Consider the following 12943-nt stretch of genomic DNA (forward strand, 5'->3'; position numbering starts at 1 on the left):
CTATCAGTATTGACTTCCTGTAACCGTGGCAGCTGCTTGGGGCATGTCAGAATATTTGGCATGGGGTGGCGGGTATTGTAATTTGAAAATCATGCCCCAGCACACTCTCAGAATCACTAATTTGGTTGTCTTAGCCTTCCTTTGTGCCTTTTCTCCATTAAATAGTGTCTTGATCTGTTCCTCATGTCTCAAGACTATGGCCTGCAGCTCCTTTTTTTGTGGCCCTCTACTTAAGGATCTTTGACTTGGTCTACCCTGGGAAATGTGTGGTTTTGCCTAGGATCAAAGGCCACCTGCTTTTGCCTGGTGGCCTGACCTGGATTTGAGTCCCCTACAGCCTTCTTCCCTTCTTGGCATTTGAGCTCTTATCCTCTTGATTTGAAATTTGCCCTCCCTTTATCTCCATCCAGGCCAAAGTAGAGAAAAAAACAGAGGCAGCTGCTACAACCCGAAAGCCTGAATCTAATGCAGTCACTAAAACAGCCGGCCCAATTGCAAGTGCACAGAAACAACCTGCGGGGAAAGTGAGTTTTATTTAGACCCACCTCTGGAAGGTGAAGATGGTAAAATACTTCTTCCAGCCTGAGCCACTTGCCCTCTCTTGCACTTTTTCCCTTTCCCTAACTAGTTTCTACTTCTTCTCCCCTATATTCCCTTCTCTGTGCTTGATGACTCAGCCATCAGAAAATTTTTTGTATTAACCTTGAAAGTTAATAGAGTTGGGAGCCCATTAGCCCTTTGGAGAATGAATATATATATAATTTTTGGCTGGATAAAATGGATCCAAAGACTTTCATTCATTTCCTTCACACTGACCTTGATGTGAAACCTACCTGGTATGGATGCAAATACAGTGCACCCACATTTGTTATCAAGAAGACATGGCAGGGGTAATTTCCACCACCTGGAACCCTGGAGCCCCTGTGCTTTACCTTGAACTAAAAGATCCCTCTCATAACGCTGCTGGGTATGGAGATAACTTCATTTGTCCTAGTTCCCCGGGTCACCTCTTAACTGAAAGTTAGGATGCTCATTCCCAGTGGAAACCCACTTAGTGTAGGCATGCAGCATCAACTGGAGGGCAGAGGTAAGCTGAAACCACAGATTCTTTCCCCTTGCCTCTGTAAACCTGGAAACCAGGCCCCTCCTGAGTGCTTGCAACACCTTCCTTCCTTAGCTGTAGCAGGTAGGTGTGCCTCTGCCAGAGAAGCCTGCACTCCAGCCCTTAGGGACCAGCATGGGAAGTCTCAGCCTAGGGCATTCCTACAGTGAAGAAAGCTGCACCGTGGCTTCTGGGTGACTACTAGAGGTCCTAGGTTCAGACCAAAGCTCATTAAGTAGTTTGCTAACCACTTGTTTACCATCAAAGTTGTGAAAAAGGCTAGAAATGAGTAGGTACAATGAGGTATATGGGTTGGAGTTTCTCAGGATTTCTGTACTCTGTGGAGAACTCTTCAGCCTGGGACCTGCATCATTTGCAAAGAAAGGAAGTTGGCAACTATTCCTTCTTGAGAAGATCCTAGGATTCTTTGTTCCAGACTCTTAGAGCCAAGACCTTGGTGTTTCTCAGTTCCAGGGGAAGCCATTCCCGTACTATACAGTGTGGTTGTGCCCCCAGGCTTGGGCGTCCTTGCTGCCCTGCTTAGAGCCTGTTCTTTCCGCATGGGCATCTCACAGGGCAGAGGATTAGGCATATGGAGGATTCAAGAAGATATTTTACCCTTGAGTCAAAAATACTATGCCTTCTCGAGCCCTGAGACAAATGGGCTAAGTGTGGAGGCTGTAGCCGCTCCCCTGGTGTTGGAGATTCTGTATCCATTTGTATTCACATCTGAGCACTGGCCCCTCCTTCCTGTTAGTATCATCCGTGCCCTTGTTGCCAGCTGCCCAGTGCTTCTCAGAGCAGCCTTGGCTTCTGAGAGTGGGTCTGGCTGCAGCCATTCCAGGGCCCAGATTTAAGGGCCCAGATTTAAGGCTTCTCAGAGCAGCCTTGGCTTCTGAGAGTGGGTCTGGCTGCAGCCATTCCAGGGCCCAGATTTAAGGGAAGCACGCTCTTCGGGTGAAAACAGGTCCACATAATAAGACTTGCAGAGAAGAGCCAAGGACACTGTGCCCAGCTCTTGAGGAGGGAGCAGAGCAAGGAGGTAGGGCTGTGCCTGGTTGGGCATCAGGTTGGGCTGCTGCCTGGGCCTTGTGAACCACAGCCCCGCCCCCAAGGAGTGGTGATGACCAACATGCAGTGCCTGCGCAGCTCTGCTGCTGTCGTTGTGTTGTCTGTTCACGTTTTTCACTCCCCTTCTTGCTCTTTCACATTTCTTTTCCTGTGCTTTTCCACATCTGTTCTGTAGAAGGTGGGGGTGGAGGTTTAACAACACTTTTTGTTGGTCATTGTGATCACATGTGGACTCACTGCCTTCCCTGTGTCGGTTCTAACCAGTCCTTTCCCTTTGTGTTGTTTTTTTCTGTTTTCTAACACTCCAGGTCCAGATAGTCTCCAAAAAAGTGAGCTACAGCCATATTCAGTCCAAGTGTGGTTCCAAGGACAATATTAAGCATGTCCCTGGAGGTGGTAATGTAAGTATAAGCTCTGGTTAGCTGGCATCTGAGATATAGCCCACTGTGGGGTATACTAGGCAGAGAGCCAGGTGCCCATGTAGATAGAATCCCAGTGGCCTGAGCTGTAGCGTTCTCTAAGAAGCAGACTAGCAAAGCGAGGGACTTTGATGCTCCCATGTTAGACAGGGTGTTTCTGGCGAGCCCCTGAACACCAGCATGGTGATATCCACTCAGTATCTTTTTTACCCATATGGGTGGGAGGCTTTGGATTTTTCTCCAGCTATGTCAGAGCCTGGGTCTGAGCACAGCGGTCAGCAGCAGACCTGTTGCCTGTCTGGAGTCCGTTCCTGGGAAGCGTATGTCTGTCTGCATGCCCTTGAATTACCGTGGGAGTAACTTCTCTGAGACAGATGTCTGGATCTTTCCAGAGCTCATCTTTGAATCCTTGTTATTATAAAATAAGAATTAATCAACATTTTCTTCCTATCCCTTCCCCATGTTTTTCTTCACCTTTGTTGCTCTCCAGCTCTCTGGGTTTTCCTCTACTTTCTTTTCTCTCCCTACCTTCTCCTGTTCCCTCTTTTTTTTTTTTTTTTTTTTTTTTTTTGAGATGCAGTCTCACTTTGTTGCCCAAACTAGAGTGCAGTGGTGTGATCTCTCACTGCAACCACCACCTCCCAGGTTCAAGCTATTCTCCTGCCTCAGCCTCCCGAGTAGCCGGGACTACAGGTACGCACCACCATGCCCGGCTAATTTTTGTATTTTTAGTAGAGACGGGATTTCACTATGTTGGCCAGGCTGGTCTTGAACTCCTGACCTCATGATCCACCCACTTTGGCCTCCCAAAGTGCTGAGATTACAGGCATGAACCACTGCACCCGGCCCTCCCATTTCCCTTTCTGCTCTCCTTTTTTTGTCCCTTCTCTAATCCCTTCCTCCTTTTTCTTCCCCTCCTTTTTTAGTCCCTTTTCCTGTTTTTTGTTTGTTTGTTTGTTTTGTTTTTGTTTTGATACAGAGTTCACTCTGTTGCCCAGGCTGGCGTGCAGTGGTGTGATCTCAGCTCACTGCAACCTCCACCTACCAGGGTCAATCAATTCTCCTGCCTCAGCCTCCCGAGTAGCTGGGGCTACAGGCATGCGCCACCACGCCCAGCTAATTTTTGTATTTTTAGTAGAGACAGAGTTTCATCATGCTGGCCAGGTTGGCCTTGAACTCCTGACCTCGTGATCTGCCTGCCTTGGCCTCCCAAAGTGCTGGGATTACAGGCGTGAGCCACTGCGACCAGACTTTCCCTCCTTATCTTTTTGTCCTCTTTCCTCTTCCACCCAAACATCCTTCTTTTTGTCTTGCTGCCATTGTGTGCCAGCTCTATGATGTGTATTAGGGACACAGGTGATCCCAGCTCACAGGGAGGTTGTGGTCTAGGGAGAGATAGGGCAAAGTCTTACTGTCGTTGAGTGTGTGAAGAACACCCTGTGTGCTTTCTGCTTGTCACTGTGACAGTGCCTAGGCAAGTGGTACTCTGTGGAGTTGTGTCAGAGGCACCAGAAGCCGCCATGCATAGCCCCTGCCCTCACCGCTCCCTTCCAGGCCAAGTGAGACAGCCTGTCTTGCCTCCGTTTCCTTTGAGTTCATTCAGTTCTTTCTCCTTACTGTCCTGAACCGGACTAGGTCCTGCTCCACTTACCCTTATCATTTTTAGACTGTGTTAACCCTCCTGCCTCCTCCTTGGTGATCATGACATCCTGCCCATGGCCTACAGACACCCCCAGCAGTTCTATCTTGAGGAATGCGGCCATGAGCTTTCATTCTTGCCCCACACAAGTCTCCTTCCTGCCCCTCCTTCCTGGTCATCTTCTCACCACTGCCTCTTCCTGGCCTGGGTAGAAATGGCATCCTTTACACTCGGGTGGAGTTGCTTGACCAGACTAATTAGCCTGGAATAGGATCAGCTGAAGTGAGGTGACAAAGATCCAGCCACGAGGGGCCTAGGCAGCTGCTGAGCCTGGCTTTGTCCTGGATGAAAACAGAAGGTGAACAGGGGTTCTGAGGGAACCAGGTCACTTGTGTAGGTGAGACATAGAGATGTATTTGTGTGTGTTGTGTGGTGCATATAAGAGCTCTGAAAATAGTCATCATTAATGTATCACCTGCTGTGATCTTTCCACACTGCCTGCACATGACCTCACATGTATAGGGTTTTTTTGTTTTGTTTTGTTTTGTTGTTTTGAGGGTGAATGTATTTTTTAAGCCTTTTCACTTCAGGAGGCTTCCTTAAACAGAGAGAATTAGGGAGACTACTGTGAGCAGTCTTTCCTGGTGGGAAGATGAGGGTAAACAACAGTTGACCACAGCTGGACCCAGGTGCTTTGTTTCCTTCCATAGTCTCTGTCAGTCCCTCCCTAAAGCCACCACAAGGAAATGTGCAGTTTAAAATGATGAGCCCCCCAGCTGGGCACCATAGTAAGACCCCCGTCTCTACAAAAAAAAGTCTTGCTCTGTCGCCCAGCCTGGAGTGCAGTGGCGTAATCTCGGCTCACTGCAACCTCCGCCTCCCAGGTTCAAGCGATTCTCCTTCCTCAGCTTCCCGAGTAGCTGGGATTACAGGCGCCTGCCACCATGCCTAGCTAATTTTTGTATGTTATGTTATGTTATGTTATATTATATTATGTTGTGTTGTATTATTATTTTATTTTTGAGATGGAGTCTCAATCTGTTACCAAGGCTGGAGTGCAGTGGTGCGATCTCGGCTCACTGCAAGCTTGCCTCCCGGGTTGACGCTATTCTTCTTCTTCAGCCTCCCGAGTAGCTGGGACTACAGGCGCCCGCCACAATGCCCAGCTAATTTTTTATATTTTTTAGTAGAGACGGGATTTCACCATGTTAGCCAGGATGGTCTCCATCTCCTGACCTCATGATCCGCCCACCTCGGCCTCCCAAAGTGCTGGGATTACAGGCATGAGCCACCACACCTGGGCTAATTTTTGTATTTTTAGTGGAGACGGGGTTTTGCTATGTTGGGCAGGCTGGTCTCGAACTCCTGACCTCAGGTGATCCACCAACCTTGGCCTCCCAAAGTGCTGGGATTATAGCAAGAGCTACTGCGTCCAGTCCCAAAAAAAAAAAAATTTTTAAATAAGGCCAGGTACGGTGGCCCTGGGAGGCCTAGGCAGGAAGATTGCTTCAAAACCAGCCTGGGTTTCAAAGCAATTTTAAATTAGCCAGACATGTGCCTGGCGTCATTAGGTGGTATGTGCCTGTGGTTCCAGCTTCTCAGGAGGCTGAGAGGGGAGGATTGCTTGAGCCTGGGTAGTTGAGATTGCAGTGAGCCATGATGGCACCACTGCACTTCAGCCTGGGTGACAGAGAGAGACACTGTCTTAAAAAAAAGCGGGGGAGGACCTGCTGTGCAGACAGAACAGCATTACACACCCCCCACCACTCCCCACCCACACACACATACACAAAGAAATAACGCAGTTACCACCAGGATGAGAGGCTCAAAACAGGATCCTAGTTAGTGCTCCAAAAATGCCCCCGACAGACAGACAGACAGACAGACAGACATACCCCTTGATGAGAGCCAGGAGGACACCAGTGGAGGGGAGGGAGGGGAGTGATGAGCCAGTGACAACATAGTGGCTTCCTCTGTGGCTGGTCCCAGTTAAGATTTTGTGTCCGTTTTGGTTCCATTTCACCCTTGCAAGGGGCTGTGCATGTGTAGTGGGCACTGAGACCTGCTGGCAGCTGACTTCCACAGCATGTTTTGGTACCTGGAGTGTGCCTGCAGGCTCTCATAGAGCGGCAGGCAGCCTGTGTAAGCACAAGCAGAGCGAGGTGTGTGATGCTGTGATTGCTCCTAGGACCACAGAGAGCCAGCGTGGCTTCTGCGGTCCCTGAGGAGGGGACACTTGGGCCAGCCCATGAAGGAGGCACCGCACATGGTTCCCTGAGGCTGGAGCATACAGTGGAGGCAGGGTGGTGTGGGGGAATCGTTTGGAAGCAGATTGTAGACTCCTCCACATAGCCACCTAAAGAGGGAGGGCTGTAGGCCTAGAGGTGGTGGACTTTATTAAAGTGAGTGAGGCTCAGTTAAGCTTTTTAAAACTTTTTATTGGGCCGGGCACAGCAGCTCATGCCTGTAATCCCAGCACTTTGGGAAGCCAAGGCAGGCAGATCACCTGAGGTCGGGAGTTCAAGACCAGCCTGACCAACATGGAGAAACCCTGTCTCTATTAAAAATACAAAATTAGCCAGGCCTGGTGGTGCATGCCTATAATCCCAGCTACTCTGGAGGCTGAAGCAGGAGAATTGCTTGATCCTGGGAGGCAGAGGTTGTGGTGAGCCGAGATTGTGCCATTGCACTCCAGCCTGGGCAACAAGAGCGAAACTCCGTCTCAAAAAACAAAAACCAAAAAAAAACCACAACTTTTTATTGTGGGAATTTTCAAACACACACAAGTAGAAAAAAACAGTAAAATGAACTTGATGTACCTTTTACCCTGCCTCATTTACTGTCTACATGAGCAGTCTTCGTTTATCTGTATATGCCTATCCCAAGTATTTTGAAGCCAGTCCTAGATATATTATTTATTTGTTAATACTTCGGCATATAGCTGGGCACGGTGGCTCACGCTTGTAATCCCAGCACTTTAGGAGGCTGAGGCAGGTGGATCATGAGGTCAGGAGATCGAGACCATCCTGGCTAACACAGTGAAACCCCATCTCTACTAAAAATACAAAAAATTAGCTGGGCATGGTGGCACGTGCCTGTAGTCCCAGCTATTCAGGAGGCTGACGCAGGAGAATCGCTTGAACCCGGGAAGCAGAGGTTGCAGTGAGGCAAGATCACGCCACTGCACTCCAGCCTGGGCGACAGAGCGAGACTCCGTCTCAAAAAAAAAAAATGCATATATTGATCCATATATTTAAAATAGTAACACTAATAAGATATAACACAAGCTTCAACTCTTTTAATCTTAAGTTGCTTTTACTCTACAAGTCCCCACTCCATTCTTTTTTTTTTTTTTTTTTTTTTTGAGACATAGTCTCGCTCTGTCCCTCAGGCATGAAGCTATAACACATTTAAAGTCATATTTTTGTATAAATAGCTTTAACATTTCAAGTTATTTCTCTAGGATGTATTCCTAACATAGGACTCTTATGTCAGAAGCTACATCTGTTTCATGGTGTGGGCTACCTAGGTTTTAGGTTTTTTGTTTTTTTTTTTTTGGAGACGGAGTCTCGCTCTGTCACCCAGGCTGGAGTGCAGTGGCGCGATCTCGGCTCACTGAAACCTCCACCTCCCGGGTTCAAGTGATTCTCCTGTCTCAGCCTCCTGAGTAGCTGGGACTACAGGTGCCCACCACCATGCCCAGCTAATTTTTTGTATTTTTAGAAGAGATGGGGTTTCACCATGTTAGCCAGGATGGTCTCGGTCTCCTGACCTTGTGATCCGCCCACCTCGGCCTCCCAAAGTGCTAGGATTACACGTGTGAGCCAGCAGCTTTTTTTTTTTTTTTTTTTTTTTGAGACAAAGTCTCACTCTGTGGCCCAGGCTGGAGTGCAGTGGCGTGATTTTGGCTCACTGCAACCTCCGCCTTCTGGGCTCAATCAATTCTCCTGCCTCGGCCTCCTGAGTAGCCAGGATTACAGGCGTGCACCATCATGCCCTGCTAACTTTTGGGTTTTTGTTGTTGTTGTTGTCGTCGTTGTTGTTGTTGTTTTAAAGACAGAGTCTCGACCGGGCGTGGTGGCTCACACCCGTAATCCCAGCACTTTGGGAAGCTGAGGCAGGTGGATCACAAGGTCAGGAGTTCTAGACCATCCTGGCCAACATGGTGAAACCCCGGCTCTACTAAAAATACAAAAATCAGCTGGGCATGGTGGTGCGTGCCTATAATCCCAGCTACTTGGAAAGCTGAGGCAGGAGAATGGCTTGAACCAGGCAGTCGGAGGTTGCAGTGAGTTGAAATCATGCCATTGGACTCCAGCCTGGCAACAAAGTGAGATTTGGTCTCAAAAAAAAAAAAAAAAAAAAAAAAGACAGAGTCTTGTTTTGTCACCCGGGGTGGAGTGCAATGGCACGATCTCTGCTCATTGCAGCCTCTGCCTCCCGGGTTCAAGAATTCTGTCTCAGCCTCCCGAGTAGCTGGGACTACAGTGCCTGCCACCACACCCAGCTAATTTTTGTATTTTTTGTAGAGATGGGGTTTCACCATATTGGTCTGGCTGGTCTCGAACTGCTGACCTCAGGTGATCCACCCGTCTCAGCCTCCCAAAGTGCTGGGATTACAGGTATGAGCCACTGCGCCCAGCCTAACTTTTGTATTTTTAGTAGAGACAGGGTCTCACCATGTTGGCCAGGCTGTTCTCGAACTCCTGACCTCAAATGATCCACCCACGTCAGCCCTCCCAAAATGCTGGGATTACAGGTGTGAGCCACTGTGCCTGGCTCATTGTTTTTTTTACTGGTAATTTCCTTGATGGGTAAGCTCAGTGGTTTGTCCTAGAATCTGGATTCTTCTAATTATATCCTCATGGTTTTAATTAACATATTCTGTTGTCCCTCAATTTTCTTTAAATTTATTTGGTTTTGGTTTTTTCCCCACATGCTAGCATGACATGTAAGTAGGTAATGAGGTTTATTCTGTGAGAAATTACATTCATGTCTCATTCTTCGGTTGTCTCTTTTTTTGTGATGTTGGCAATTCCTGGACCTGTGGGTTCAGTAGGCATATGCCGTGGTAAGACTAATTCTAGCATTACGTCTTCATTTACTAGCTGGAATACATCCATAACGTGAAACTGACTGCCCCTCAACTATTCTTTAATTGCATACTAGACAAAAGGTCAAGAGATAGAGCCTTCAAATATGGAACACTGTCAAGAAATCTGTGGCCCTGGCCGATGCAGTGGCTCAGACTTGTAATCCAAGCACTTTGGGAGGCCAAGGCAGGTGGGTTGCTTCAGCCCAGAAATTCGAGACCAGCCTGGGCCACTTGGCGAAACCCCTTCTCTACAAAAAATTGCAAAAATTAGCTGGGCATGGTGGTGTGCGCCTGTAGTCTCAGCCACTTGAGGGGCTTGAGCCTGGGAGGATCACTTGAGCCTGGGAGGTTGAGGCTGCAGTGAGCTAAGGTCATGCCTCTGCACTTCATCCTGGGTGGCAGAGTGAGACCCTGTCTCAAAAGAAAACGAGAAAGAAATGTGTGGCTCTACATCTTGGTGAGGGCCCAGGCCTTGGAGAGTGACTCTGTTAACTTCCTGCAGGTGATGTTGTGGTTACAGCTAAGATGAGCTTGTCACCATTGCTTCAAGATCCATGTTGGGTTGGTTTAAGCAGCTATCAGATCTTTGGCTGGTAAAAGTACCCTTCCCTATGCCCTCTCTTATGAGGGATAAGGATAGGGAGATGTTTGGATGAGGCCTTCATGGCTCCTTCTTCTTGAATTGGCCATTTCTTCCCCTGACAAATAACAAGATACCTTGTTTTAAACCCAGATAAAGCACTTACAATGGTGTCATCAGCACATACTTAGGAGGAGGTATCTGTGCTGTATCCTAAACTTCCATTTTGGAGATACCTATAAATATCTGTATAATGAACTATAGATTGAGGAGAAAAGAAAAAAATTTCTATCTAGGGAAAATTGCAGACTTTTTGGAAAGATGAGACAAAGTAGAGGCTGTGTGTTTTCACAGTAGTAACTACTCTGTATGTAATTATCAAACACGTGAAGCCATTATGATATAGTTCCTGGTGGTGTCCCTTCAAGAGATGATATGAGAAAGAGACGGATTGAAGCGAGAGCTATGTGAGGCCATATGGAAGGCACCCTTTGAGCTGGGCATTGAAGGATGGGGAAGAAAACATAATGGGTTTGCTGGGTTAGGCATGAGCCGAGTTTTAGAGACAAGACTGAGAATGGCTCTGGCAAGCTGGGGATTGTGGGTAGTTATTCTGTGCCAGGCCTTGGGCTGTGGGTGCAAATACAAAAATACTGGTGGCATTATATCTGTCCTCTGGGAACATGGTGAAGACCATATTTCCTGACACCAAAGAAAGGAAAACAGGGCTCAGGAAGGTAGCTCACCATTTAATAGATTGTGGTGAAACCCACCAGAACGGTGCAACACTACATGGAGTTGATGTGTTGGAAAGTCAGGCTCTCCCACAGTACATACCAGAGGACAGCGGGGCCACTCACAGGAATGCTGGAATCCCCATCCAGCAACCCAGAGGGATGCATGGCTATAGACTTAAAGATGCACCACCTTTTTTTTTTTTTTTTTTGAGGCGGAGTCTCTCTCTGTTGCCCAGACTGGAGTGCAGTGGCGTGATCTCGGCTCACTGCAAGCTGTGCCTCCCGAGTTCATGCCATTCTCCTGCCTCAGCCTCCCCAGTACTGGGACTACAGGCGCCTGCCACCACGCCCGGCTAATTTTTTTTGTATTTTTAGTAGAGACGGGGTTTCACCATGTTAGCCAGGATGGTCTCGATCTCCTGACCTCGTGATCCGCTCGCCTTAGCCTCCCAAAGTGCTGGGATTACAGGCGTGAGCCACCGTGCCCGGCCAAGATGCACCACCTTTAAATGCAAATTTTTGTATTTTTAGTAGAGATAGAGTTTCACTGTGCTGGCCAGGCTGGTCTCAAACTCCTAGCCACAGGTGATCTGCCTGCCTCAGCCTCCCAAAGTGCTGGGATTACAGGCATGACCCAATGCACCTGGCTGGGAAAATTGTTATAACATGGATTAAGCAGTAATACTATGATTACACACACACACACACACACACACACACCCCACCCCCTCTCCTCCCCCAAGGGGAAATTGCATTGAAAAGGACTGGAAGTAACACACACACACACACACACACACACACACACGAAGTAACACACACACACACACACACACACACGAAGTAACACACACACACACACACACACACACACACACACACCACCCCCTCTCCTCCCACACACACACACTGGAAGTAACACACACACACACACACACACACACACACACACACACACACACACACACACCCCACCCCCTCTCCTCCCCCAAGGGGAAAATGCATTGAAAAGGACTGGAAGTAAATATGTTATTCCAGGTTTCTCTGGGCAAGGAGTTGATAGGTAAGGTTTTGAGATGGAACAAAGGGGATATTCGTGGGAGCCTTGGTGCTGGTATTTGGACCTGGTGAAATGACAGAAGAGCTGTCTGGAGCATGCATGGACAGGGTCTGCACAGAAAGGCCTGTGGGGTATGGAAACGGTGGTTTGGTCTGGCTGGAGGTGGGGTTAGAAGTGAAGGCTGGTGGCTGGGCGTGGTGGCTCACACCTGTAATTCCAGCACTTTGGGATCCTGAGGCAGGTGGATCACCTGAGGTTGGGAGTTCAAGACCAGCCTGACCAATATGGAGAAACCCCATCTCTACTAAAAATACAAAATTAACTGGGCGTGGTGGCGCATGCCTGTAATCCCAGCTACTCCAGAGGCTGAGGCAGGAGAATCACTTGAACCCGGGAGATGGAGGCTAGGGTGAGCCAAGATCGCACCAGCCTGGGCAACAAGAGTGAAATTCTGTCTCAAAAAAAAAAAAAAAGTGAAGGCCAGGCATGGTGGCTCACGCCTGTAATCCCAGCACTCTGGGCTCTGGGAAGCTGAGGTGGGTGGATCTCCTGAGGTCAGGAGTTCGAGACCAGCCTGGCCAACATGGTGAAACCTTGTCTCTACTAAAAATAAAAAAAAATTAGCCAGATGTGGTGGTGCACGCCTGTAATCCCAGCTACTCGGGAGGCTGAGGTAGGAGAATTGCTTGACCCCAGGAGGCGGAGGTTACAGCGAGCTGAGATCGTACCACTGTACTCCAGCCTGGGCAACAGAGCAAGACTCCATCTTTAAAAAAAAAAAAAAAAAGAAGTGAAGAGCAGGGCCAGGGTGGGTCGAGGGCTCTTTTAAGTAGTTAGGGAGATGACCCTGTCTTTGAACAGACTGAGATAGCAGCTTACAGAGGGAGCGAGAAACCCTGAACATGGAGAAGATTTAAAAGGTAGCATGGGGTTGGCTCCAACAGTATACCCTCTCTCTGAATGAGTCGTTTGTGTCCTTCTCCTCAGGTTCAGATTCAGAACAAGAAAGTGGACATCTCTAAGGTCTCCTCCAAGTGTGGGTCTAAGGCTAACATCAAGCACAAGCCTGGTGAGTGGTACCTCCCTTGCCCACTGGGACTCCAGGGTATGTAGTCCTGCCATGGTCAGCTGGGCAACCCGCTGGCTGGCAAGGTTTCATCTCTGTGCCTTTAGCATCCCACGAAGACTACCCAGGACACCGCAGTGGAAACAACACAGTCCTCCTCCTGTCATGGAGCAGGAG

At 48.5% G+C, this 12943-nt stretch overlaps 1 protein-coding gene across 47 annotated transcripts in view; it reads left to right on the forward strand.

The window, feature by feature from the left end:
* Positions 1-12943, forward strand: part of MAP4 (microtubule associated protein 4) — a 228772-nt gene that overhangs the window by 209312 nt on the left and 6517 nt on the right. For 36 of the 47 annotated variants that reach the window (XM_054550401.2, XM_054550373.1, XM_054550374.1 and 33 more), the window contains 3 exon segments: positions 411-524; positions 2482-2574; positions 12688-12769. In XM_054550401.2, coding sequence (XP_054406376.1) covers positions 411-524; positions 2482-2574; positions 12688-12769 — 289 coding nt within the window. 47 annotated transcript variants of the gene reach the window in all.

This window comes from Pongo abelii, chromosome 2, assembly GCF_028885655.2.
Source record: "Pongo abelii isolate AG06213 chromosome 2, NHGRI_mPonAbe1-v2.0_pri, whole genome shotgun sequence".
In the NCBI taxonomy this organism is placed as follows: domain Eukaryota; kingdom Metazoa; phylum Chordata; class Mammalia; order Primates; family Hominidae; genus Pongo; species Pongo abelii.